This window comes from Agelaius tricolor, unplaced genomic scaffold, assembly GCF_023055355.1.
Source record: "Agelaius tricolor isolate 1412-34295 unplaced genomic scaffold, bAgeTri1.0.p SCAF_33, whole genome shotgun sequence".
Taxonomy (NCBI): Eukaryota; Metazoa; Chordata; class Aves; order Passeriformes; family Icteridae; genus Agelaius; species Agelaius tricolor.
This window is the reverse complement of record NW_027269293.1, coordinates 2,484,410-2,509,035: the sequence shown is the minus strand read 5'-3', so window position 1 is coordinate 2,509,035 and position 24,626 is coordinate 2,484,410. Positions and strand designations below refer to the sequence as shown.

The 24,626-nt window shown below is 55.2% G+C and overlaps 3 protein-coding genes and 1 non-coding gene across 7 annotated transcripts; 2 read left to right on the top strand and 2 right to left on the bottom strand.

Annotated features, from left to right (window-relative positions):
* LOC139602201 (complement factor D-like) lies at window positions 1–2,595 on the top strand. The gene is made up of 5 exons (XM_071451821.1): window positions 1–149; window positions 321–474; window positions 723–867; window positions 1,184–1,441; window positions 2,125–2,595. Exons 1-5 carry the CDS (start codon window positions 83–85, stop codon window positions 2,299–2,301), a joined length of 801 nt encoding a protein of 266 aa, XP_071307922.1. The 5' UTR covers window positions 1–82; the 3' UTR covers window positions 2,302–2,595.
* A 1,298-nt stretch (window positions 2,596–3,893) lies between these two features.
* MED16 (mediator complex subunit 16) lies at window positions 3,894–17,525 on the bottom strand. Of its 4 annotated transcripts, XM_071451557.1 has the most exons (16): window positions 16,840–17,525; window positions 16,738–16,750; window positions 16,518–16,695; window positions 16,110–16,217; window positions 15,648–15,817; window positions 13,986–14,417; window positions 12,764–12,869; window positions 11,967–12,122; window positions 10,265–10,476; window positions 8,768–8,974; window positions 8,142–8,352; window positions 7,686–7,819; window positions 6,206–6,398; window positions 5,775–5,991; window positions 5,229–5,312; window positions 3,894–4,513 (listed from the first exon to the last, which is right to left on the bottom strand). In XM_071451557.1, the coding sequence occupies exons 3-16, from the start codon at window positions 16,651–16,653 to the stop codon at window positions 4,387–4,389; spliced, it is 2,493 nt and encodes an 830-aa protein (XP_071307658.1). In that variant the 5' UTR covers window positions 16,654–16,695; window positions 16,738–16,750; window positions 16,840–17,525; the 3' UTR covers window positions 3,894–4,386. The 4 variants fall into 4 exon arrangements, with proteins under 4 accessions (XP_071307658.1, XP_071307656.1, XP_071307657.1 ...); XM_071451555.1 differs by having other exon boundaries at window positions 16,518–16,750; XM_071451556.1 differs by having other exon boundaries at window positions 16,518–16,750; window positions 17,048–17,525.
* On the top strand, window positions 17,371–17,477 carry LOC139602417 (U6 spliceosomal RNA). Its single transcript, XR_011683194.1, has one exon. It is a non-coding gene; the product is annotated as a U6 spliceosomal RNA (small nuclear RNA).
* Window positions 17,526–17,599: 74 nt separating the features above from the next.
* On the bottom strand, window positions 17,600–24,598 carry R3HDM4 (R3H domain containing 4). Its single transcript, XM_071451560.1, has 8 exons — window positions 24,415–24,598; window positions 22,277–22,431; window positions 22,044–22,162; window positions 21,439–21,562; window positions 20,973–21,058; window positions 19,351–19,436; window positions 19,064–19,119; window positions 17,600–18,451 (listed from the first exon to the last, which is right to left on the bottom strand). The coding sequence occupies exons 1-8, from the start codon at window positions 24,456–24,458 to the stop codon at window positions 18,348–18,350; spliced, it is 774 nt and encodes a 257-aa protein (XP_071307661.1). The 5' UTR covers window positions 24,459–24,598; the 3' UTR covers window positions 17,600–18,347.
* Between the last annotated feature and the right edge of the window lie 28 nt (window positions 24,599–24,626).

The window sequence follows — 24,626 nt, the reverse complement described above, 5'->3', positions numbered from 1 at the left end:
CCAGCCCCAGCCCCGGGTCAGCAGAGTCCTCCCTGCACCCCAAAACCCCCGGGCGGGCAGAGGCACCGCCAGCTCCGCAGCCATGGGGCCAAACCCTGCTCCCGTGCTTGTCCTGGCTCTGCTGCTGCTCCTCTGGGCCCCAGTGAATGGTGAGTGCTCCCCCCACGCCCCAGAGCAGTGACACAGCACGGGGGTCCCTGCCCAGCTCCCCAGTTCCTGCCACCAGGCGCTGGTGCAGCCCACGAGGAGGGGTCTGGGGGTCTGGGAAGGGACCACAGGAGCTCCCCTGTTCCCCCCCTGAGCCCGGCCTCTCTCTGCAGGGCAGCCCCGGGGACGCATCCTGAGGGGCTTTGAAGCCAAGCCCCACCTGAAGCCCTACATGGCCTCGCTGCAGCTGGACGGGCAGCACGTCTGTGGGGGCTTCCTGATCGCCCAGCAGTGGGTGCTGAGCGCTGCCCACTGCATGGAGGAGACGTGAGTGTGCCTGGGGGGGTCAATGCAGGGCTGGGGGGCTGCAGGACACAGGCCAAACCCCACTCTGGAGCCTCGACCCCAGTGTCAGAGCGTGGGACTGAGCTCCCACCTGCAAGGAGGGCTGGGCAGGGGCTGCAGGGCCTCTGGAGCTCCCTGCTGGGCTCTGTGACCCCCCCCAGCACCCCATTTCCATGGCTGGGGGCGGTGACACCCCCAGCTGTTTGTCCCACACTCTGACTCTCTTCCAGGGATGGCAAACTCTTCCAGGTGCTGCTGGGTGCCCACTCGCTGACGCAGCCCGAGCCCCACAAACGCCTGTACCAAGTTCGTGCCCAGTTCCCCCACCCCGGCAGCAACGTCCACAACAACAAGGATGACCTGCTCCTCCTCCAGGTGGGCTGGGGGCTGATGGCACCGTCCTCCCCACCGGGCACAAATCCCACTGTCCCTTGGGGCCCTGCAGTGGAGGAAATCCTCACGGTCAGGCCGGGCCATCCCTCCCTGTCCCATGGGACCATCCCTGCTTCCCCCTTTGAGCTGTATCCATCCTCCTCAGAGCTCCAGCTCTGCTCTCTGGCTGCATCCTGGGGCTCCAACCAGGAGGCAAAACCCTGAGGTGGCTGAGGCCAGGCTGCTCTCGGTGTCAGGGCTGGGCTCCCCAGGGCACGGCTGCCCGTGTGACCCGGCTCCCCCCGTGGCTTTGTGGCAGCTGGAGGAGAAAGCGGAGCTGAACTCGGACGTGCGGGTGCTGCCCTTCCAGCGGGAGGACAGGGACGTGGCGGCCGACACGGTGTGCGAGGTGGCGGGGTGGGGCACCACGGACCACAGCGGCACCCGGCCGGACAAACTGCAGCAGCTGGAGCGGCCGGTGATCAGCCGCGATGTCTGCAACCACCGCACCCGCCACGACGGCACCATCACCCGGAACATGATGTGCACCGACTCCCGCAGGAAGGACACCTGCAAGGTAGCACACACTGAACGAGGATCCACGCGGGGCTGGGAGGGGGCAACGGGCACAATGCTCAGAGCCTGGGAGAGGAGAGGGGCTCTGGGGACAGCATCCCCAGGATGGGTTCTCCCTGTGTTGGGGTGTCCTGGCAAACCATTGGTCTTGGTAAACCCTTGGCACCATCACCCAGAATGTGATGTGCACCGACTCCTGCAGGAAGGACACCTGCAAGGTAGCACACACTGAACAAGGATCCATGCAGGGCTGGGAGGGGGCAACGGGCACAATGCCCACAGCCTGGGAGAGGCGGGGGGCTGTGGGGCAGGAGGGGACAGTGCCCCCGGGGTGGGTTCTCCTTGTGATGGGGTGTCCTGGCAAACCCTTGGCACCATCACCCAGAACGTGATGTGCACCGACTCCCGCAGGAAGGACACCTGCAAGGTACCAAACACTCAACAAGGATCCACGCAGGGCTGGGAGGGAGCAATGGGCACGATGCCCACAGCCTGGGAGAGGCGAGGGGCTGCACAGGAGAAAGGGGGCAGCAAGAAAGGGGGCAGCATCCCCGGGGTGGTGCCCCTTGCTATCCACTGCAGAGCAGCTCACAGGAGCCTGGGGGAAGAAGGAACGAGGGGCTGGGAGATGGGCTGGGTGTCCTGGCAAACCCTTGGCCGTACTGATGAGGGCCGGTCCTGCAGGGAGACTCCGGGGGACCGCTGGTGTGTGGCGGGGTGGCCGAGGGAGTGGTCACGGCCGGCTCCCGCGTCTGTGGCAACTACAAGAAACCGGCCATCTACACCCGCATCGCCCCCTACGCGGGCTGGATCGACAGCGTCATGGCCTCTGCCGCCGATGGGGAGGGGGACACCCGCTGAGGGCACCCCAGGGACCTGCTCCTTGCCAGGCTTGCTGCTGCCAGCACGGCCAGAGCACACCCAGTGCTGCCCTGCCAAGTGCCACGGGCTCCCAACGCTGCCCACCCCACGAGCCAGGAGGAGGGCTGGGCCAGGGGACTGGTGAGGAACCAAAGAAGGGGGTCCCTGGCCCCCCATTCACAAAGCACAGGGCCCGGGTGGGGGAGAATTGGGGGTCACAGCCCTCAAGAGGCTTTGCTGAAGGTGCCCAGAATGCTGCCTGCGACCGCTGCAATAAAGTGATGATGATGATGATGATGATGATGATGATGATGATGATGATGATTCCTGCAGAGCTGCTGGGCTGGAGGAGTGGGGAGAAGGAGGAGCTGGGGGGTCTGTGCAGGAGCCCCTGCCCAAGGGGAGCAGGACATGGGGTGGGACGTGCTGAGGTTGCACCCTTGGGGACGGTGTGGCCTTGGGTGGGAGCTGGGGACACATCCTGCAGTGTGGCCACAACAGGATTGAGACCTGGGGCATTATGAGAACATTTGGGGAGGCAGAATCTGCCTGTAGCTGAAATGGCAGTGGCAGCTCTGGCTCCCACAGTGGGATCCATGCTGGATTCTCGCTGGGACCCTCTTGTCCCAGGAGCTGAGGGGCAGGACAGGGCAGAGCCACCTTCCCACCACACCCTGGTCACCCCCAGAGCCCTGCTCTCCCACTGCCCTATCTTGGGAGGGAGCAGGGCCAAGGCACGGCCCAGGGCACTGCCAGACCCTTCCAGTCCCATCCCAGGAGCTCCATGGTCAGCAGGGAACTGAGGGGGACATGGATGTGTCTCCATTCCCCTGCTCTGCTGCTGTTCCCAATCAAACATTAAATAACCCCAAGCCTGTTCTATGAGGAGCTCACAGAGGGCCCTGTTTGAGTTTTACTTACAGGGGAAAAGAGCCTTAATAAGGTGCAGTTTCCTAATTAGCCATTTGATTGTCCCTAATTAGCAGCAGAGCAGAGAGGGGGAGAGGTCTGTACAGCTCTTACAGCTCTGTGCAGTAAAACATTCACCGGAGTCGAGGGATGAACTCTGTCACCAGCTCCAGTTCTCAAGAATAATGAAATCATGGTTCCAGAGGGAAAGGAATGTACTAAGGCTGGCTCTTAAACGGTCTGTGGGGACCTGGAATTGCTGGCTGGGATGCAGCAGCAGAGGAAGCTCCAGGCTTTTCCCCCTCAGAGCTGAAGGAGCCGTGGGAGAGGAGAGGGCCCAGATCAGCCCCAGGGTGGCTCCTCGAGGTTGTGATTTCCTGCCCGGGGCAGCAGCAGCTGAGGGCAAGAATCTGAAAGGATTTTTGGCTGCAGCAGGAATGCTCCTCCTCTGGCACGCTCAAGTGTCCAGCCTTGCTGAATCTGGAGGCTTGCACAACCCCAAGGATCTGATGTTTTTTCCTCGAGTGTCCATAAGGCAAACCTTGAAAACATCCATTTCCCTTCTCCTTTTTCCAATGATGGTGGCTCCTTTCCTGACAGATGTTCTGGCAGCCCTCCCATGGCCCCACTGCCCCGGCCCCACACTGGGCAGCCACGTCACACCACAGAAACAAAGCACTTGGTTCTGTACAAAATCAGGAGAATTTTTATTTACAACAGCAAGAGGCAAAGGCAGGGTTCACTCCAGGCAGCAGCTCTCATATTCCTGCTCCCACCCAACACTGATGGGCACACAGGAGCCAGATCCTGTCTCAGGGACGAGTTTGCTGAGGGATCAGGAGTGCCCAGCCCATGCCTGGCACTTCCCAAGGCACAGGATGGATGTGAGGTACCAGCTGTGCCCCATCACCACCCTGCCCAGGCCAGGGCCCTGCTCTGCTGGCACAGACACAAAACACAGCCAGGCTCTCCCCTCCTGGGCCCCAAATGATGGGGAAACCTCTGGCATTCCTTTCCAGCTCTTCCCTGGCAAGAGGCAGAGCTCCCTCAGCTCTGTTTTCCAGCACAGCTCAACCAGCAGCAGCTTTTCCAGCATGAGGGAGAGGAGCTGCCATTCCCTTGTCCCAAAACCTCCATGAAGGGAGCCCTTGGCCCTCACTGCACCCCAGGAAGGGCTCAGGAGTAGCTGAGGGGCATCTTCCTCCACAGCCCTCCACACAGGCAGTTCTTGATCCAGCGCTGCTCCCACTGCTTCACTGCTGTCACTTTGTTGGGTGACTTCAGCATGGTGACACAGCCACACCTGTGGGGACACAGAGGGTGCAGCCAGCCCAGGGGCACTGCAGGGCCAGCACTGCTGGGGAGCTGCATGCACCACACAGGGATCTGGGGGGGAAATCAGCTCCTGTCATCTGCAGAGAGCACCAAAACCAGCTGAAACCAGCAAGCAACAATCCCACTGAGGGCTCTGCTGGAGCTGGAGACTGGCAAGGAACAGCCCCAGCTGCTGTTTATACATGAAACAACTGACAGTCATCTCACAAAAATGATCTGCTACAGAGGCTTTCTATTAAAATCACTAATTAAAGCTAATTCAATCACATGACTTAGATGGATGTTTGTTCCCTGAGCCATTACCCTGCAATCCAGGCCCTCCCATGAGGGTGCATGAGTAGGGCAGCATGAAATGCAAGCCTGGTGGAAAGATGACCCCAAAATGGGGGCAAGGGCAGTGAGGAGAATCCTCCCTCCAGCCCTGCCATGACCACAAAGGTGTTTTAATTATCAGACTCACAGAATTGGGCTGTAAAGGAGTTGCTGCAGGGTCTCCTCCAAGCCAGATTATTTTGAGAGCTTTTTCTGATCTGTTTGATTTTTAACCCAAGGGCCAGGCTGACACTGACATGGGCATCTCAGGTTGGGACACCTTAACCACAGCCCCAACCAGTGCCAGAGAGCTCCTGAAGGACACAGGACAGTCCAAATCCTGCCCAAGCTCCACTGCAAGTGCCACTTACCTGGTACAGGACTTGCATTCCTCTGTTGGGTATGCACCCAGGTGCAGCCGCCTCAGGTGGTCAATTTTGGGCTGTCCAGGGGCCCTGGGGAGGGAGAACAGGACTTTCCTAGAGTCTCACTTTCCATCAGCTGCTCCCAGGACAGGGAGCTGCATCTCACTGGCCGATATGGCACAGGTTCTGCCCACCTGCCCACCCAGTGCCATGAGATTGTCACAATTAATCACATTAATTAATGGAGTTTTTCCCCCACCATTTGCTATCACTTTTCAGTACTTAAAATTCCCAGCCCATCATAAGCTGAGAAAGGAATTTGAGCAGAGAAGACAAACTGCTCTTGGGCCACAGCAGCAAGGAGACAAGCCAAACCTCAGAGCTGCCAAGACTCCTTCTCACTGTGCACTGACCCATTCCAGGGGTTTGTACCTGACAAACAACACCTTTGTATGGTTCCAGGGGTTTGTACCTGACAAACAACACCTTTGTATGGTTCCAGGGGTTTGTACCTGACAAACAACACCTTTGTATAATTCCAGGGGTTTGTACCTGACAAAGGCATCAAACTGGGAAGAGACAGTGTGGCCAACGAGCCCGGGAGCCTTCCCAAACTGCAGCCTGACCAGCTGCTTGTTCTGCAGCTTGCTGATGATGCCATCGTTGATGGGCAGCCAGTCAATGTTGGGAATGAGCAGCTGGCTGGGCAGGAGGCAGCACTCATCGATCAGGGCATCATCGGGCTCTGTGATGTGATTTTCCTCACGACCTGCGTGGGAAATGAAGGAAAAAAACCCCTGTGACCTTTACATTTCCCCCTCAGAGCTCCAGAGAGCTGCGTGCAGCCTCCTCCTCCACTGCCAACTCAGCCTGGAAAACAATAACCTTGGCAGCTGCACTTGCCCTTTCTCAACGTGCCAGACCCCCTCGGAGTCACGTCCCACCCCGCTGCTGCAGGAATTACTGCTCAGGGCCACACTCACAGCACAGCCAGAGCTTGGTCAGGAGCCTGAAGAGCAGGGACATGCTGTCCTGGGTGTCTGAGGTTGCTGTGTACACGGGGAGGCAGCTGGGCTTCAGCAGCCCCCAGATGCGGATCACCACCATCAGCTCGCGGAACATGCCCAGGGAGGCGCCGTCGCGCAGGAAGCTGTGCCCAGGCCGCACTGGGGAGCCCTGTGGGGACACAGAGGGGTGGCACCAGCCTAGGTGGGCTCACACCAGCCTGGGGGAGGCTCACACCAAGCTGGGTGAGGCCAGCTCTGGTGCCAGATCAAATAGAGACGAGGATCGCCAGGAACAGCTCCCCTTGGGTTTTTGTTTTGTTCTTAGTTCAGATTCCATCAGACAACTTCTACAAAACTCAAACAACTACATTATAACCACAGACGGACCTAACCATGATGTCTGGCTGCAGATCTAAACTCCTTACAGCCAGACTGTTAGCTCAGCTCCCTGGAAAAAGCATCACCATCCTCCAAATTTGTGTGTCAGGGAGCTGTTAGTGCTCTCTTCTCCTCTCCGGGAAAAGGCTCCATACTCTTTGTGTGACTTGCTTGATTAAAAGGTAAATTTTTCAAAATAAGAATGGTGGGAAATAACTGATGAAGTTCCTCAGAGGAAGAGGTTATTCTGCCTGCAGACACCCAGATGGGGAATAAGCTTTTCCAGGAGAAGCCCTCTGCATGCAAGCTGGAGGGTTTCACCTGCCCCCATTCCCACTGAGGACATGCCAGCAGGCTGGCACAACTCAGCAGAGCTCTCAAAAGAAACTGAGGTGTTGTGCAAATCCTGCAGCTTCTAAAGTGAGGGAAGATGGAGCTCACAGCAGCCCCAGCCACCAGAGTGCATCCAGACAGCTCCTGCTTCCAGCAGCACACAGCTGATGCTGTGCTGGGGATGCTGGAGGGTCACCTGAAGGTGACAACACTGCAGAGCTGCAAGAGGAGTGTGTGTGTGTGTCTCACTCCTTAGTGTTAGCTAAAGCAAGAAGAAGCTGATAAGGAGATCTCCCCAAGGCTGTAACCAAGGAGACCAAGAGAAGTGAGGAATTGAAGAAAGATAAGAAGAGAACTTTGCAGCTGGATGCAGTATTTTTAAAAAGTTAGTTGAAGTCACTGGAACTTTTCACCAATAGTGTTATGTTGATTTATTGTGGCCAATAGTTAGGGTAGAAGAAGTATAAACAATTAGAAAGTGTATAAAAGGTCAGCCATGTTCAATAATAAAGAGTTGCCATCTGAGACTGCTTGTGGTCTCTGCTTTGTGTCCTGACCGCCTCGACAGCGACAGAGGAGTGTCCCCAAATCCCCCAGGTGCTGGTCACAGCCCCAGATGGGCATGGAAAGGGCCATTCTCTAATTCTGCTGTTCCTTACTCCTCCCTGACAGGGGACATGTGGCCTGTGTGCCCTGGCAAAGCTCCCCAGCACTGCCCATGGGTGTTTGTGCCCATGGGTCTCACCTGGTTGGGAAGGCTGGCCAGCAGGTAGAGCACAAAATCCCCCACCCACTGGATGAGCTGCTGCAGGGACTGCAATGTTGTCATCTCCAGGACAAACTCTTCTGTCTTCAGGTTAATCATCACCTTGTCAATGTCTGGAAAAGAACCAAGATATGGCCTGGCTCAGGAAAGATGGATCCAAACCTCACACCCTCCCTGTGGAGGTCACCCTTGTCCTCCTCCCCAAACCCAGGAGTTACTGAGAGGCTGTGACACCACAGGGAACAGCCCAATCCCAAAAGCTGGGAATGCAGAGCAGGATGAGTTACTGAGAGGCTGTGACACCACAGAGAACAGCCCAATCCCAAAAGCTGGGAATGCAGAGCAGGATGAGTTACTGAGAGGCTCTGACACCATGGGAACAGCCCAATCCCAAAAGCTGGGAATGCAGAGCAGGATGCTCTGAGCAGTCAGTACCTACATCCGTGATCTTGGAGCAGATCTCGGTGAGCCGGTCCCCGGGGCTCTTGTCAGGGGTGTTGAGGAAATGTGGGCGCAGCAGAGATTTCAGGGTGCAGCTGATGGCAATGAGGAAGAGCTTGGCGTGGTAGTCACACACACGGGCGATGGTGCTGGAGGAGAGCTTGCACAGAGAGGCCTTCATGGCAACAATGCGTGTGGAGAGCACCTGAGCCACGGGGAAATGCAGCAAAAGGCACAAAAAAAGGCAGGAATTAGCATAAGCTCATTAGAGCTGCTGCTGCTGCTTTATTCTCTGCTCTCCCTTTCTGCTGCAGGAGTGACAGGAGCCATGCACGTGAGCGCTGTGCTGGGCACGTGCTGCTGCTCCCAGGAATCTGCCAAAAATAGATTTCACCATCTCACCCCAAGTTTCCAGCAGCTAAGACCCTGCTGATACCAGGAGAAGTGAATGCTGCTGACATGGAAGCTCTTCCCAACTCCATCACTGCCCCAGCAGGGCACTCAGAGAGCACAGCCAGCAATGTCCTGAGGACTGGCACTGGCTGCTCCCCTCTCCAAAGCCCTGAGCACCCCCATGCCCACCCTGGGGGTGAGCCCAGAGCCCCCACACACCCACCCACCTGCTGCAGGGCTGCATTCTGACGCATGTACTCCTCGTGCAGCTTCTCCACCAGGTTCTGCACCATGCTGGGCTGGACGTGGAGCAGGATGTCCCACCAGTCGTAGCCAGTGACCATGCAGTACTCCAGCAGGAACAGCAGGTGCCTCAGGGACATGTTCATGTCCAGCACGTGGCCCATGGACGGGGAGATGCGGAGCATGCTCAGCTTGAAGGGAGGAACCAAACAGAAAATGGCTTCAGGAGTGGGGCATTGTCAGGGTCTTCCATGGCAGGAAGGGACTTATGAATCTCATGTTCTTAGAAGGCTAATTTATAATTTTATGTACTAATAAAATAATAAAAATAAAAATAATAATAATAAAAAATAATAATATAACATAACACCACATTATATATTATCAAATTATACTATATTAATATAATATTATAATACAATATTATATCATAATATATAAAAACATAATATAATATAATTTCACATTCTATTATATATTATTATATTATAATATATTGATGTATTATAATACAATATTATATCATATAATATAATAATATATAATAATATATAATATAATATAATATAATGTCATATGATATCATATATCATATGATATCATAATATTGTATTATATTATATATATAATATATATTAGAATGCTATACTAAAACTTTACCAAAGAATAGAGAAAGGATACTTACAGAAGGCTTAACAAGAATGATACTAATGAAAAACTCGTGACTTGTTTTAGAGTTTTGACACAGTTGGATGGTGATTGGTTTTTAAGTAAAAACAATTAACATGTTGGATAAACAATCTCTAAGCTACATTCTAAACCAGCAAAACACAGGAGAAGTAATTTTTTTTTCTTTGAGGCTTCTCAGCTTCCTAAGAGAAGAATCCTGAGCAAGAGGATTTTTCAGAAAATATGACTGTGACATCCCACAAAGCCACCACCCAACATGGGGCCCAATGAAGCTCAATCCTGACCTAGTGACAGTTTCTGACACTGATGGGATACATCCCTTTCCAATATGGATCTCACCGCTGGAATTCCCAGTGTTTCCTGAGGAACCCTGGCATAAAATCAGCAGGATGGCTTCTGAGGCAGTGCTGGAAACAAAAGTTTTAATAAAAGGCAAAATAACTAAGCTCTTTACAGAGAAAAAACAAGCCAGGGCAAGAGGTTCTTGCTCCTGGTAAAACTCCTCACAAAAGCCATTAGTTATTTTATTCTCTTCTTTTTCCAATAGATTGCTCAGGTGGGACTTTTTGGCTGTTCAATTGGCTATCTTAAAGTTTGAGATGAAACCCCCAAGGTCCTATGAGGTAGGACCTCATAGGAGGTTGAGTTGAGTTGAGTGCTTGGCAGGTTCAGTTTAGATGTACAGAAGAGAGAAACTTCTGGGCTTTTTTCCTTTTTGAGGAGACAAAGGCCAATTCTGTCACTCCATCAACAGGAGTGACCCATCCCTACATCCATAAGAGAGCACCAACCTTTCCATGACTGTCCACACCAGCCAGGGCCAGGGATGTCCAGGAGAGCTGCATGGCCTTGAAGTGCACCAGGGGCCCTGTGGTGCGGGGGCGTTTGAGGGCCGGCTCGTCCACGGGGCGCTGCGAGGAGGAGCCGTAAAACACAGCCATCATCTGCAGGGACAGCCTGTGCACAATGTGGACACTGCCATCGTGGAAAGCCAAGGCCAGGCCTGGGGACAGGGGATGAGTGAGGATGAGCAGACAGCTGCTCCCAGCGTGGCAGAGCCCTCGCCCAAAGCAGGGGCTGTAGGAGTGTTGGGGTGGGATGGTCGGGATGGATGGAGATGAGAGGTCTCTGAAGCCAGGTTGTGGAATTTGGGGTTTATTGCAAAGAGGATCTGCTTGGAGCTGCCAGACACAGCTCAGAGCAGGCCCCAGAGAAGGAAAGACAGTGGTAAAGAAGATGAGAGACAGAGAGAAGATGAGAGGATAAGAGAGCAAAGTTCCCATTACAATACAATAAATCTTCTTCTGTGTTGAATATTCTAATTCTCACTAACCAATCTAGTACAAGATACAAATCCTAGAGCATTTCCATACAGCCTATAAGAATCACTACATTACCATACTGTGCTACATTTTAAACCCTAAAAACTCCTCTTTAGACCCCTTCTGCCAAACTGGCAGGGTCTGCTCTGACCCTTGGATCTGCCTGCAAGCAGAGGGTGTTGTTTCATCAAAAGGGGATCACCTTCAGCTGGCCATGCCATTGTTTTCCAGTCACTCATTCAGTAACTAAGGGATCTCAAAGCTTGCTTTCATTTCAATCTCACTTATAGTTCCTATATTCTCAGAATCTTTTGCCAAGCAATCATATTTATAAGGCTTTCCTGTTTCACCTTCCCCAACAAGTGGCCACCACTGAAGCCCATGGAGAAGCCAAAGGGCTGGGGGCTTCTTGGGTTTCTGTGGTTGAGATGACCCCTGAGGTACTAAAAAGTCTTTTTTCCCAGCCCTGCAACCAAAGAAGAAGTCAGTTCTGCTTTCCAAGGTTGTTTTCTCTTATCTATTCCATTCTTTCTCTGACCTGCTGAGATCTGTCCAGCAGGTCAGGCTGTGGCACAGTGCCTGCCCTTGGGGTGGTGTTTGCTTTTCATACTAAGAACTGTGTGTACTTTATTTACAATAATTTTCCAATACCTATCACCTATGTTAGACAGTCTGTCTCTGCTCTAAACCAATCCAGAAGTGCCACCATCACAGCAGGAGATGGAGGACAAGAAGAAGGAGAAGAAGGACAGGACACATCCAGATTCCTCCATCTTGCCTCTTGAACCCCCATTCTAAATCCCCAAAATTCTACTTTTTCACCCTGTGACAAATTCACTATCATTCTATTTAATCTCTTGTGGCTTGTAAATCTTCACACAAAGTTGGTAATTTTTTCCATGGACTAAAATGGAAGGCACAGGTGGTTTTGACTCCATGCCAAGGTCTCTGAGCCTTTTGCCAGGGTCTCAAATCACCCAGGGCAGCCAGAGGAATGTGCTGGGTCCCAACAGGAGCTCACAGAATTTCACAGCCTCTTCCCACAACGGGAAACACAACATTTAAAAGTTTTCCCTCAGCATTCCACATGCTTTCCTTCAGCTACTGCTCAGGTGGTGAAATTTCAAGCAAAAGTGACATGTTTAGGACAAAGACAACAGGAACTCCTTACCCAGCCCGGGGAAGAACTTGGTGTCATTTGCCACCTTCAGGTCAGTGTTGGTCAGGGAGATTGGGAGCTTTGGCAGTGCCACAGCTGACACCCGGTCCAGGTCGTTGGTGGCAGACAGGATCCTCCACTTCAGGATCATGGGCTGCTTGTCTCCCACTAGCAATGACCAAAAAAGCAAATTAGTGAGAATTCTGTCCCACAAAAATCAGAAAATCTGTCCCTCATTTCTGCCCCAGGCTCCCCCAAGCAGGACCACAGATCAGGACTGGTATATTTCCCATATATTTCCCATATATTTCCCTCATAGTTCCCTATTTTTTTCCTGAATTATACCAACAACATGTTTTGCTAAATCTCTCTTGATGGAAGCTCTGCTGCGGGTGAGTAAGATCCTTACACACAATAATCCTTTATATTTCACCAAACAAACTGCCCTGATTAATTCTGTTTTATCTGAGATCAGTGAAGCCAGAGCAGGGGATTAATCCAGCTCTGCTGCTCAATCCTGGTCCTTTGGGAGCCTTTGCTCCACTGGTGGCAGGAAGGGCGGCTGCGCAGCAAAACACAAAAATTTATTTTAAAATCTTTTATGAAGTGAAAGCAACAACCAAACCCCTTCCTGGAAACAGCAACTTGCTGCCTATGATGCAAACAGACAGAATGGACTGAAAACACCTGAAAGTAAGCGTAAGATTCTGAATAATCACAAATATGGGATAATGGATGTGAGAAACTGTGCTGTTTTTTCCCCTCAGACCAAGCTCCTGTTCTTGAGAGTGCCCAGAGCAGACACTTACCCACAGGAGAGATTTGCTGGAAGATGTTGTTGACAGGCAGGCCCTCCTTCCTAAGGGACCAGCACTCCACAATGCTGTTGTTTTGGTTGGAAGCACAAAGCAGCACCTGTGGAACAGAGCCCCCCACCACAAACTTCACAACAGGGACAACACTGCCCTGGTCATTCCCACCCTCCCTTTCCAGGGTCCTGCTCCACCAGCAAAAAGCAGAGGATCAAATCAGTGGGAAGTGAGGTGAATTAGGGTTCCAGCTGCACCAAAAGGACAACTAGGAATGCCAAAGGTATTGCAGGACGTGCTGGTCACCTCCAGACCCTCTGAGGAAGGCCAGGAGGATCAAAGAGCAGCTACCCACTGTAGCCACATTTCTCCTCACAGAGAAAAGCAAGGCACAATTCTTCACAAGGATTTCTGAGATTCACATTCTCTGAACCTCAGAGAAAGGAAAACCACAATTTTTATCTCATTTGCTGTGCAAAAGTAGAATGCAATATGGAGATGGTTTACCCAAAGTGATGGTGTTTTGTTTCCTTGGCCTGTCAGGGCCAAGAAAGTCTGTGTGTGTGTGTGTGTGTGGTGACTGTCTGGGTAGTTGTGTGAGAGTTGAGTGCTTGGCAGGCTCAGTTTAGATGTACAGAATAATATACTATAGAATAAAGTAATTAATTAGCCTTCTGATATCAATGGAGTCCTCCTCATCATTTGTCCTTCATCAGGTGCAAAAATATCCACTACAGAGGAGCAAAAATATCCACTACAGAGGAGCACAAATATCCATTATAGGGGAGGAAAAATATCCACTATAGGGGAGCAAAAATATCCACTACAGAGGAGCACAAATATCCACTGTAGGGGAGCACAAATATCCACTATAGAGGAGCAAAATATCCATTATAGGGGAGCAAAAATATCCACTATAGCAGAGCAAAAATATCCACTATAGAGGAGCAAAATATCGACTATAGAGGAGGAAAAATATCCACTATAGCAGAGCACAAATATCTACTATAGGGGAGCAAAAAATATCCACTACAGGGGAGGAAAAATATCCACTATAGAGGAGCACAAATATCCACTTTAGGGGAGCAAAAATCTCCACTAGAGGGGAGCACATATATCCACTATAGGGGAGCGTAATATGCACTATAGGGAAGCACAAATATCCACTACAGAGGAGCAAAATGCCCACTCTAAGGGAGCACCAATCTCCAGTCCAGCCCACCTGCTCTGACATGTCCCTGGCCAGGAATTTCAGGTGGGTGATGGCCGGGTACTTGTCCTTGCGCGCGGGGTCCGTGGTGCAGCGCATGAAGAGCGAGGGCAGGATCTCGGTGTCAATCTTGCACTTCTCGTTCACCACGCTGACACAAACCTTGTAGAACTGCACAGGGGAGGTGCTGCTGCCATCAGATGTGGCCACCACGATGTTGCCCCCGCCCGTGAAGGCGACGTCGGCCAAGGCCACGCGGCAGCGGAGGCGGCAAAGGCTCTCGGTGGCCGTCAGCACCTGCCCGTTGGGCTTGAGGAGGGACACGGTGACCAAGCCACTGATGGTCACAGCAATCCAGCCCTCCATGGGCTTCCCACCAAACAGAGTCAGGGATGGAGAGAATTTCACCCGGGAAAACTTCTCGCCGAAGTTCGAGGCTCCAGACTGGAAGAAAGGTCAAAAAAATGTAAGCGCTCGCAGCCAAAATTAGAAAAAAGGAATTAATTAGTGTTCTGATATCAATGGAGTCGTCCTCGTTATTCCTCCTTCATTGGGAGTAAAAATATCCACTATAGAGGAGCACAAATATTCACTATAGGGGAGGAAAAATATCCACTATAGGGAGCACAAATATGCACTATGGGGGAGCAAAAATATCCACTATAGGGGAGCAAAATATCCATTATAGGGGAGCAAAAATATCCACTATAGATGAGCAAAAATATCCACTATAGGGAGCACAAATATCCACTATGGGTGATCAAAAATATCCACTATAGGGAGCACAAATATCCACTACAGAGGAGCAAAAATATCCACTATAGGGGAGCACAAATATTCACTATAGGGAGCACAAATATTCACTATGGGTGATCAAAAATATCCACTATAGGGAACACAAATATCCACTACAGAGGAGCAAAAATATCCACTATAGGGGAGTACAAATATCCACTATAGCAGAGCAAAAATATCCACTATAGATGAGCAAAAATATCCACTATAGGGGAGCACAAATATTCACTATAGGGGAGGAAAAATATCCACTACAGGGGAGCACAAATATCCACTATAGGGGAGCAAAAACTGGAAAAACAAGAGAGCCCAGAGCACAAACACAGGCAGGATCCTGAGCTCTCTGCCAACATCTGAGCCAGACTGTCACTGTCACTGAAAAACCCTCTTTGCCCAGGATTTTCTCCTGGAAAGCTGAGAAGCCTCAGTTTCTCCCTGTTTTGCTGCTTTGGAATGTGGGTTGGAGACTGTTTGTCCAAACATGTGAATTGTTTTAACTTAATGGCCAACCATGGCCAGCTGTGTCAGACTCTGAGTCAGTCAGGGGTTTTTATGATTCATTCTTGTTAAACCTTCTGAGGTTTCCTTTTCTGTATTCTTTAGTATAGTGAGAAGGGAAGGGAAGGGAAGGGAAGGGAAGGGAAGGGAAGGGAAGGGAAGGGAAGAGAAGAGAAGAGAAGAGAAGAGAAGAGAAGAGAAGAGAAGAGAAGAGAAGAGAAGAGAAGAGAAGAGAAGAGAAGAGAAGAGAAGAGAAGAGAGAAAGAATAAATCAGCCTTCTGGGAACATGGAGCCAGATTCTCATCTCTTCCCTTGTCTGGGGGGATCCTCACAAAGACCACAGAATTCCAGCCCAGATCCCTCAGGAAGCTCAGACAAACCTTCTCCACGTGCAGAGCCAGCTTGACACCGTTGTGCAGCCAGGACAGGGCCACCACAGGGTCCCCTTCCACCACGCTGCCCACTGTGTTCTCCCAGCTGTTGGCCAGGTGATCTGTCATGCTCCAGCACTTGATGTGGCCATCAGCATCTGCTGAGAGCAGCCTGGAGCCTGTGACAATGACACTGCGTGAGAACAGGGGGAATGGCCAAAACTCCCCAAGGAATTGCACCCCAATGCTTTGGGGCATGCACAGCAGGGCAGGGACACGGTGAATGGCCAAAACCCCCCTAGGAATTGCACCCCAATGCTTTGGGACATGCACAGCAGGGAGGGGACACAGTGACAATGACACTGAGAACAGGGGGAACAGCCAAAACCCCCCAAGGAATTGCACCCCAATGCTTTGGGGCATGCACAGCAGGGCAGGGACACGGTGACAATGACAGAGAGCCCAGCCCACCTGACTGATCCCACTCCAAACACGTGATGACTTCAGTGTGGCCCGAGTTGACAGAGTAGACGTCCCAGGGGTGCTCGGTGTCAATGATATGGACCATATGGGTGAGATCTGTGTGAACAGAGAAGTGATTCCTGTCCCTTGGCACTGCTGCTGAGCCTCAGGGCCTCAGGTGATGCAGGGAAAACATAAAATATGCTATAGAAAATTTATCATTTATAAAAATGATTTGGGGTAGTGCTTGGTCCTGGTTTAGGGGAACCAAACCCACTCCAGGGAACAAACGCAGAGGCTGAAGGATAGAAGGAAAAGGAGGAGAGCAGCCTCCAGGGGCAGGGCAAAGCTCCGGCCCAGCGGATCCTGGCCTCTCCCGGGAGCACCGGGAGGGATTTCCCGAGGGGCTCTCGGTACCTTTCTCCTCCTCATTGCGGAGGTCCGTGGTGAAGGCGATGAGGTTGCGGCAGGACCAGGCGCACACCAGGGGGATGGAGGGGCAGTGGTTGCTCTTGGGCTTCTTCTCCCACTCACACACGTAGGCCAGGTCCATCCCGCCGGCCCGGACGGGACACCGGGGACGGGACACCGGGGACGGGACACCGGGGACGGGACACCGGGGACGGGACACCGGAGAGCCTCGGTCCTGCCTGGGGGCGACACAAAGCCGGTCACACCGGACCCCAGCCGCAAGGGCCACAACGGGAGGCACAGGACACGGGTGGGGACAACCCCGTACCGAGAGAGACCCCGGCGGTACCGGGGGGAGGCGGAGGGAGCGGTCCGCGGGTACCGAGCCTACGGCGGGTGGGAGGGTCCCGGGAGGTGCCGGAGGGACACGGGGAGGTGCCAGAGGTTCCCGGGGCTGGCGGGAAGGTCACAGGAGGGGCCTGGGCGCGGTCACAGGCGGCTCCCGGGGGTCCCGGTCCCGGTCCCGCCTCACTCACCGGCGCCCGCCGCTCCTCAGGACCCCGGCGCCTCCGCGGGCTGCCCGTGCCGCGCCTGCGCCGCGCGCTCAGGCACTGCCGCGGACACCCTCAGAGAGCTAATTAGCATAACAAACTACCCAGGAGCCACCGGGCAGAATAGCAAACATAGCCGGAGTATTTCTGAAATTTTGGTAAAATCTGAGGAAAACGACGAGTGAAACATTGCGGAGTAATTGAGGGGGCTCATTATGCGTTCAATACCGAACTACACTGTAGTCGCCATATGATGATTGTGTTGAGTTTCTAGGCCTTTAAATATCCTTACGGGGGGAGATCGATTCGTGCTCGCTTCGGCAGCACATATACTAAAATTGGAACGATACAGAGAAGATTAGCATGGCCCCTGCGCAAGGATGACACGCAAATTCGTGAAGCGTTCCATATTTTTTGCACCTCCCCACACCCACATTTTCCATCCCGTGTCCAACCGCCTGCCCTGAGACCCCCAAACCTCCTCCTCCCCCTCATCCTCATCATCATCCTCATCCCCACGGAGACACAGAGCCGGAGCAGGGGAGCACCGTTTTTATTGTTGCTGAACCAGCGAAGGAGGCGCGAGGGGCTCCCCTGGGTCTGGGGGTGCCCGTGGTTAATGGCAGTCGGTGTCATCGTGGGACAAGAGCAACCAGCAAAGATTTCCCTGCGAGCACCCCTTGGCACATAGAGGGACCCCCAAAATGCCCCGTGGAAAAGCAGAGCCCCAAAGGGGGCTGCACCCCTCCAGCACACACACATGTAAATACACACACACACACACACACACACACACGTGATAAAAAACACAAGCTATATTACACTTAAAAACAGCCCCGTTCTGCAGGCTGTGGGGTAAAAAGCACCCGGAGCTGCCCACACCCCGCCCTGGCCGAGCCCCCGGTGGGCGCGGGGCTGCGGGAGGGAACGCGGCAGCCCCGGGGCTCTTCCGCCGGCTCAGCGATTGCTCAGCAGCCGCCGGGAGCTGTTTCACCGCAGAAAAATCTGGACCCAAATCACCCCACGGAGGGAGGCTGGCCCCGCCTGATTCTTTTTAAAAAACACCTGGGTTATAAATAGACACACAAAGAGTTCCAGGAGGGCTGTGCGGGGAGCAGGGAGGGCGAGAGGCACCTGCTCTGCACCCATTGCCCTGCTGCCAGCACAGCCAAGGGCACAGCCACAAACCCCCGGCCTGGAGCGGCTGCTGGAGCAGGGCAAGGGCTGAGGAAGGTCCGGGAGAGGCTGCAGAGGACACAGGAGGGGCAGGGCAGCTGTGGGGGCATCAGCTCATCTGGCCCAGGTAGTCTGAGAGCAGCAGCTCCGGGGGCAGGAACACGCGGTGTTTGTTGCTCACTTTCATCTGGCGCTTCCCTTCGATGTCCGAGCCTGTGGGTGGGATGGAGAGGTCAGCACAACCCTGCTCCCCCTCTCAGGGGTGTCCAACAGGCCCTCCCAGGCCTCCCCTCCTCTCCCTGGGGCTCGTGGTGAGCACAGGCTCCCCTGTTTTCTGTGCCCTCCATCCTGGGGCTCGCTCTCCCCGTCATTAACACTCAGGCTGATTGCCACAATTGGCTCCTAATGAATCAGCAGAGCCTCCTCTGGAGGGATGGAGCCTGATTCCATCCCTGCCTTGGCAACAAAACCTTTGGGGATGCCCAGGGCAGCACGGCTGATCCCTGGGAGGAGGAAGCAGCTGCAGGAGAGGGAACCCCGTGAGCAGATTCTTGCTTTGGACCACCCAAATTTCCCCTCAGAACCGGGTCTGGCTGAGCTTGGTCACCACTGGGGCTGCCCAGGGAGCTCAGGGCATTGCTGGGGAGGAAGCAGAAGGGGTGGGACCGCGGGGTTATCTCTGAGCCCCAGGGCGAGGTGGGGCCCACAGGAGGAAGGGAGGAAAAAGGCTGAGCTGGAGAGGAGAGATAGTGATGGAGGGAAAGGGGAAAAAACAACAACAAAATGGAAACCAAAACTAAAACCAAGCAGACACAGGGCTCTTACTGGCAGAGACGAGATCCATGTACTGGCAGAGTGCGTGGAGCAGGAGCCTCTCAAAGCTGGGGGAGAGGGGACAGCGTTAGAGCCTGACCTGTGCGTCCCTGCCCTGCATCCTCCCAGGGACACACAGAGCAGAGGGGGAGCACAAAGTGCCCCAAGGCCCTGCCCAGGCATCCCCAGGTGCCTCCCACCCACCAGGCCAGGGGGAGACCCAGCCCCAGGGGTGTCCTGTGCTCCCAAATCCCCTCTGCAGTCTGGGGCAGCCCTGGGGCACAGGGATGGGGAGATACCTGTTATCCATCAGGGCTGTGTACACAGAGTGGGGGGTGACAGAGAAGAAGGCCAGCAGCTCCTCCTCCAGCCCCTCCAGCGTCCCCTGTGAGGAGAGGCAGGAACTCAGTGAGGAAAGGACAGTGGTGGCACAACTGATTCCCCAGGATTTACTGCCAGCAGCTCCTGGGCAAGCTAATTGAATGGGAGACAGCAGGGAGAGGAGAAATCTCCCATCTCCAGCCCCTGAGGCAGGGAAGGATCCAGCTCCTGCCAACTCCACGCTGTGTGTGCCAAGGGCTGGCACCATCCCTGGTGCTCACAGCCAACAGGCAAAGCTCAGTGCTCTGCAAGAGCTCTGTGACCCCAGAGACACAGAGCAGCACACTGAAGGCAAACAAGGCAGCGGGCAGGAGGAGCCCAGGCTGCACTGAGAGGCTCTAATTAGCACCAGGAAAAAACAAACAGAGCCCCACAGAGCACAGGGAGGCAGCACCCCCTGGGATGGCAGAGAAAGTGCAGGGCTGCATTCACCTCCCTCCTTTTACCCCCTTTCAAAATACACCAGAGTTGCCCCAAATTTTACCTCTCTCCTTCCTGGTGCACTTTTACCCCCTTTCAAAATACATCAGAGTTGCCCCAAATAACCTTGTGTGGGCCACTGTGAAGACCCCAAAGGCCCCACTGCTGTCCCCGTGCACAAACACGCCCGGTTTCACCTCTCACCTGCTGTCACTGCACAGAAACTGGGAGACAACCACTAAAAAAAGCCCTGTAAGTGCCAGAAAAATCTGAACTGAGCCAGGAAAACCCCATGTGCTGGGAGCTGGATGTGTGTCTGCAACACGAGCATGTTCCCAGGAGCTGCTCTGAAATGTGGCACGAGGTCAGGGCACAGCTCTGGGCTGTGCAGGGACCCCTGGCAGCCCCCCCTGTTGTGGTGGCATTTCAGAGTTTGCCTCAGACACCCCGGGTTTCTCCCTGATGATTCCCTCCCAGGTGTGTCAGTCTCCTCTCCTTTCCCCTCCCAGCACTGTCTGTCAGTCCTGGCATTCCAGAAGTGATTGGCAGATCCAAAGGATGCCCTCTACCCCTGGAGGGACACTGGGCCATCCAGGTGTCCTTTGTCCCTTTGTCCCTCCCCTCCTGTCCCTGCTTGGTGCCTCCCTGCCCCTTCCCTGCCCCTCTCCCCGGGGTTCAAAGGAGCAGCAACCACGGGCTCAGGGAGTTCTGTTGGAGCTGGTGCTGGATCCAGAGGCCAGAATAAAGCTCTGGATCCAAACCCTCCAGCAGAACCGACTCCTTTCCTTCACCATCCCCTTAAAGCTTCTCCAGCAGAGGGAAACCTGAGGAGCAGCCCCTGTTATGGGGGGAAGCTCCATCCCAGCACCACCAGAGCTCCTGCAGGCCTGGACTTGTCCCCAGTGCCCAGCTGCAGCACCCAGGCAGCCAAAAGTGTCTGTGGGGTGGAAACACCACACACCCAGGCAGCCAAAAGTGTCTGTGGGGTGGAAACCCCACAGCTGCCACTATTTGGTCAAGCGGCAAGGGCCAGACAAGCTCAGGCAGGTCCTGTCCACAATATTGGTAATAATTCCAATACCCCCAGCCCTGCTGTGCCAGGCTGTGACCCCCAGCTCACCATGGGGATCCTGCCCCGCTTGAGGGTGGCGCGCAGGCGGCGGCTGATGCGCTGGAAGCACTCCTGGGGGGTGTAGGCAGGGAGCTCTGCAGGAGGGAGAAGGGATTTAGGCACAGCTCACAGCTCCAGAGCTCGCAGGGTCACTTTTTGGGAAGAGCCAGTGTCCCCCCAGCTGCCACACAAGGCTCCCTTTACAGTCACCCCTAAAGCAGCAATGCCCTCCCCAGCACAGGGGGTTTGGGGGGGGCTGTGCCCATCATCTCAGCCACTTCTGGCTCCCAAAAAACCCTCCCTGGTCCATGGTGGGGGTCTGCAGGCATAACCCACCCCCCCTTGCCACACCCATGGCGTGGGCTCAGGCATCCCCTGGCCCCACCACAGACTGGGAGTGGGTGCAGCCCTCCCAGAATGTACACAAGGAAGGAAAGGGAGAGGCTGTCCCCACCCTGCCTTCCCCTCCCAGCACCTTTCCACTTGTCTTCATTCTTGACAGGCAGCTTCCTCCTGTGCTTCTTCCTGGCCTCCTCCTCCAGGTAGAGCAGGACCCTCTCCTGCTCTTCTCCCGAGCGGTTCATGAAGTCGTTCCAGATCTGACAACAGAAGCCACCGAGCCCCACTGCAGAGGTCTGGGGGGGCACCTGGCTACCCAGGGCCCTTTCCCACACCCCACGAGCCCCCTCCTCACCCTCTCATCCCCAGGGACGGCCCTGAGTGTGGCCCTGTCACACCGGGGAGAGGCCACATTTCAAAACACCCGGTGACAGGGTCAGTGTTAGGCAACGGGGGTTTGGCAAGGGGCTTGTGCAGGAGGAAGAGCTGCAGCTCACCAGGCACTCACTGCCCTGCAGCCACAACTCTCCAGCAGAGGACCTGCCTGGAAATTCCCTCATCCCATGGGCCCCAGGAGCCCATCGCCCCTTGGCACACACGGCAGCAGATCCCACAGATCCCGCCCTGACACCAAACCAAGCAGAAGCCGCTCAGGCCAGGGAGGCAGAGGGATGCAGGAGTGGACTACAACCATGCCATGCCATTCCAGTGTCCCCAAGGCAGCGGGGTGGCTGTACCCACCTCCACATAGGTCTCATTGTTACAGGCCTCAGTGAAGATGCTGGGGGTGGCAGAGTGGGTGAGCTCTCCCTCGTCGCTCCCGCACTCATCCTGCTCCAGAAGCGTCATCAGGTAACGAGCTGGGGCCAAGAGCAAAGCCTCAGAGGGGAGGGAAGCACCTCCAGAGAGGCTCCTTGCCCCCAGAACGGCTCAGGGGAGGTTGCCCTGGGGAGGAAACCCTGCCTGGCCCTTACTGTTCTCCAGCCTTTGGAGGCTCTTGCGGCCCTTGGCCCTGGGGATGAGGTCGGAGTTGCGGATGGCTTTGTTGATGTAGTACTGCTTCCTCTTGGACGGAGAGAAACGCTTGGAGGGAGAGTCCTGCAGCAGGGGCAGGCAGTCCTCGATCCTCCTGGGGGACACAGCAGCAGGGGTGAGCCCACCCGAGGCTCTGGGGCAGCCAGGGCAGCAGGGAGATGGGGCACCAGAGCATCACCAGCACCAGTGTTACTGCAACACATCCTCCCACAGGACCCGTCCCCCTCGGGTCACTGTGACCTCCAAGCTGCTCAAAGCAGCTGTGTGTCAGCACTGGGAGGGCCAGGTAATTAACCTGGGCAATTAACCTGGGCAATTAAGCGTGCCACACAGGAAGCAAAGCGACGGATCCATCCCTGCTGCACCTCACGCTCAGCGTGGTCCTGAGTGGGTTGGCACTGACCCTGCCACTCTTTATTGAGGGCGGCAGGAACACCACCCCAGCCTGGCACTGCCAGCTCCTGGGGGCACCCAAAGGTGCTCTGCTCACCACACAGTCAGGGTGTTGCTTAGTCACAGGCACAGCTGAGGAATGACCATAAAACTGAGGCATTTTATGGGAAAATGAAGCCACACTGCAAGCGAGAAGCCGGCCGGGCGCTGAACGCAACTGCTCAGGTTTCAAAGTTTACTAAACACCAAAGACAGGAAGTTTCACTGCCTTCACTTGCGAAGAAGCTTCCCCTCAGGGTTGTGTGGGTTTCCTTTAGCCCAGCAGAAGGTGGGGGAGAAAATCAACACCCCTGAAACAACGTCCTGGATGGACAATCCTGAGGAGCTGCCCAGAGTGACCACTGTCTCCAGTGCCACGGCCTTGCTCCATCCTCAGGGCCATGTCCCCACCATGTCCCCTCCTTTCCAGCATTCTGGGAGCCCCAGTCCTGCAATCAGGTCCTGACAGAGGTGATCTGGGCACAGGGCAGAGCAGGTTGTGCTGTCCGATTGCAGCCCGGGCTAACAGCCAGCTGCTCACCCTCGCCAAAACCTTGATTTTTTTTTTTTTCCCCCTTTTGCCTGCATGGGGGCAGTGATACAGTCTTGGCTGCTGGTGGGGGGGTATAAAAACAACCACTGGAGAGAAAACAGAGGCAAAGGTGGGATTGGAAAGAATAAAAGAGACTCAGGTATCAAGGCAATGCCCAGAGGACGGGTGGGGAGCAGTAACCCAACCCGCCACAGCCAGCAACCAGGGCTGGTGGATCAAGTTGTGATACAAAGACGGTTACAAAAACCTGAATAAACAGAGGGAGTCACCTTACACTGGCCCCAGCTCGGGGGTTTGAGTACACAGCTGCGAGCCCGGCGCTCCCTGGCGTGTCAAAACCCGGGGTCAGCAGGCTGGGAGCACCCCCGGGACGCCCCGAGCGCCGTGGCTGGGAGGGGAACAGGCTGAGCCACGCTTTGCTCCCTTCCTGCAGCCTCCAGGGCCGTTCCTGGCTGCCCTGGCACCCGGCACTGCCACGTCTGCCCTGGCGCTGCCACCTCCGCCCGGTGCCAGCCTGGAGGGAGGTTCACAGGGGACAGTGACCTCGGGACAGCCACCCGAGCCAGAGCAGCGCCCTCTGAGCCAGGGTGCCGCGCCAGGCTCATACGGGACCCCAGGAGGGATCGTTCAAACCGTGACCCCGGGGCAATGGGCCTGACAGACAGACAGACAGACAGACAGACAGACTCCTGCCTTCTCCTCCTGTCCCAGGGAACAGCGCCTGGAAGGGGAACTCGTTCTCTGCCAGGGGATTTCGGAGCTATTCCTGTCACTGACCCTTGGGCAGCAGAACGTGGCAGAGCAAAGTCGTTCCGCAGCTCCGTCCCGAGCCCCCGGTACACCCGTGCAGGAGCGCGGGGCTCCAGCCCAGCCCCGGTGACCGGGAGCACCGTGACCTCCAGGGGATAAACGCTAATTATAAGGCTCATTATGCCGGTGCCGGGCTCCGCTCTGGCACCGCCGCCGGGCCCGGGGAGCTGGGGACGGGCTGTCCCGGGAGGCGCCGCCGCTCCCCGCCCGCACCGACAGCCCGGGGGGCTCCTGCCCGGCCCGACCGCCCCACGGCCCGCCCGGCCCCGGGCCCGCACTCACGGGAACGGCTCCTCGGGGCCCGCGCCGCCCCGCAGCACCACCATGGCGCGCCGGGACTGGGATCGGAACCGGGACGGTGACCAGAACCAGAACCGGGACCGGGACCGGGACCTCCCTCCGCCTCCTCCACCCCCGGCCCGCACCGGCGGCACCGGGCCCGGCACCGCCCGCTGGAAGTGACGTCACGGGGGCGTGGGCACGGGAACCCCGCC

Coding starts and splice junctions, on each gene's coding strand:
- LOC139602201 (XM_071451821.1), top strand. CDS start 83: ATGGGGCCAAACCCTGCTCCCGTGCTTGTCCTGGCTCTGCTGCTGCTC. Junction 150..320: donor CCTCTGGGCCCCAGTGAATG/GTGAGTGCTCCC, acceptor CTCTCTCTGCAG/GGCAGCCCCGGGGACGCATC. Junction 868..1,183: donor ATGACCTGCTCCTCCTCCAG/GTGGGCTGGGGG, acceptor GCTTTGTGGCAG/CTGGAGGAGAAAGCGGAGCT.
- MED16 (XM_071451555.1), bottom strand. CDS start 16,653: ATGGACCTGGCCTACGTGTGTGAGTGGGAGAAGAAGCCCAAGAGCAAC. Junction 6,399..7,685: donor TGGCCAGCCTTCCCAACCAG/GTGAGACCCATG, acceptor GTGTCCCCACAG/GGCTCCCCAGTGCGGCCTGG. Junction 4,514..5,228: donor GAATGCAAGTCCTGTACCAG/GTAAGTGGCACT, acceptor GTGTCCCCACAG/GTGTGGCTGTGTCACCATGC.
- R3HDM4 (XM_071451560.1), bottom strand. CDS start 24,458: ATGGTGGTGCTGCGGGGCGGCGCGGGCCCCGAGGAGCCGTTCCC. Junction 22,163..22,276: donor CCTCCAAAGGCTGGAGAACA/GTAAGGGCCAGG, acceptor TCTTGGCCCCAG/CTCGTTACCTGATGACGCTT. Junction 19,120..19,350: donor ACAGCCCTGATGGATAACAG/GTATCTCCCCAT, acceptor CCTCTCCCCCAG/CTTTGAGAGGCTCCTGCTCC.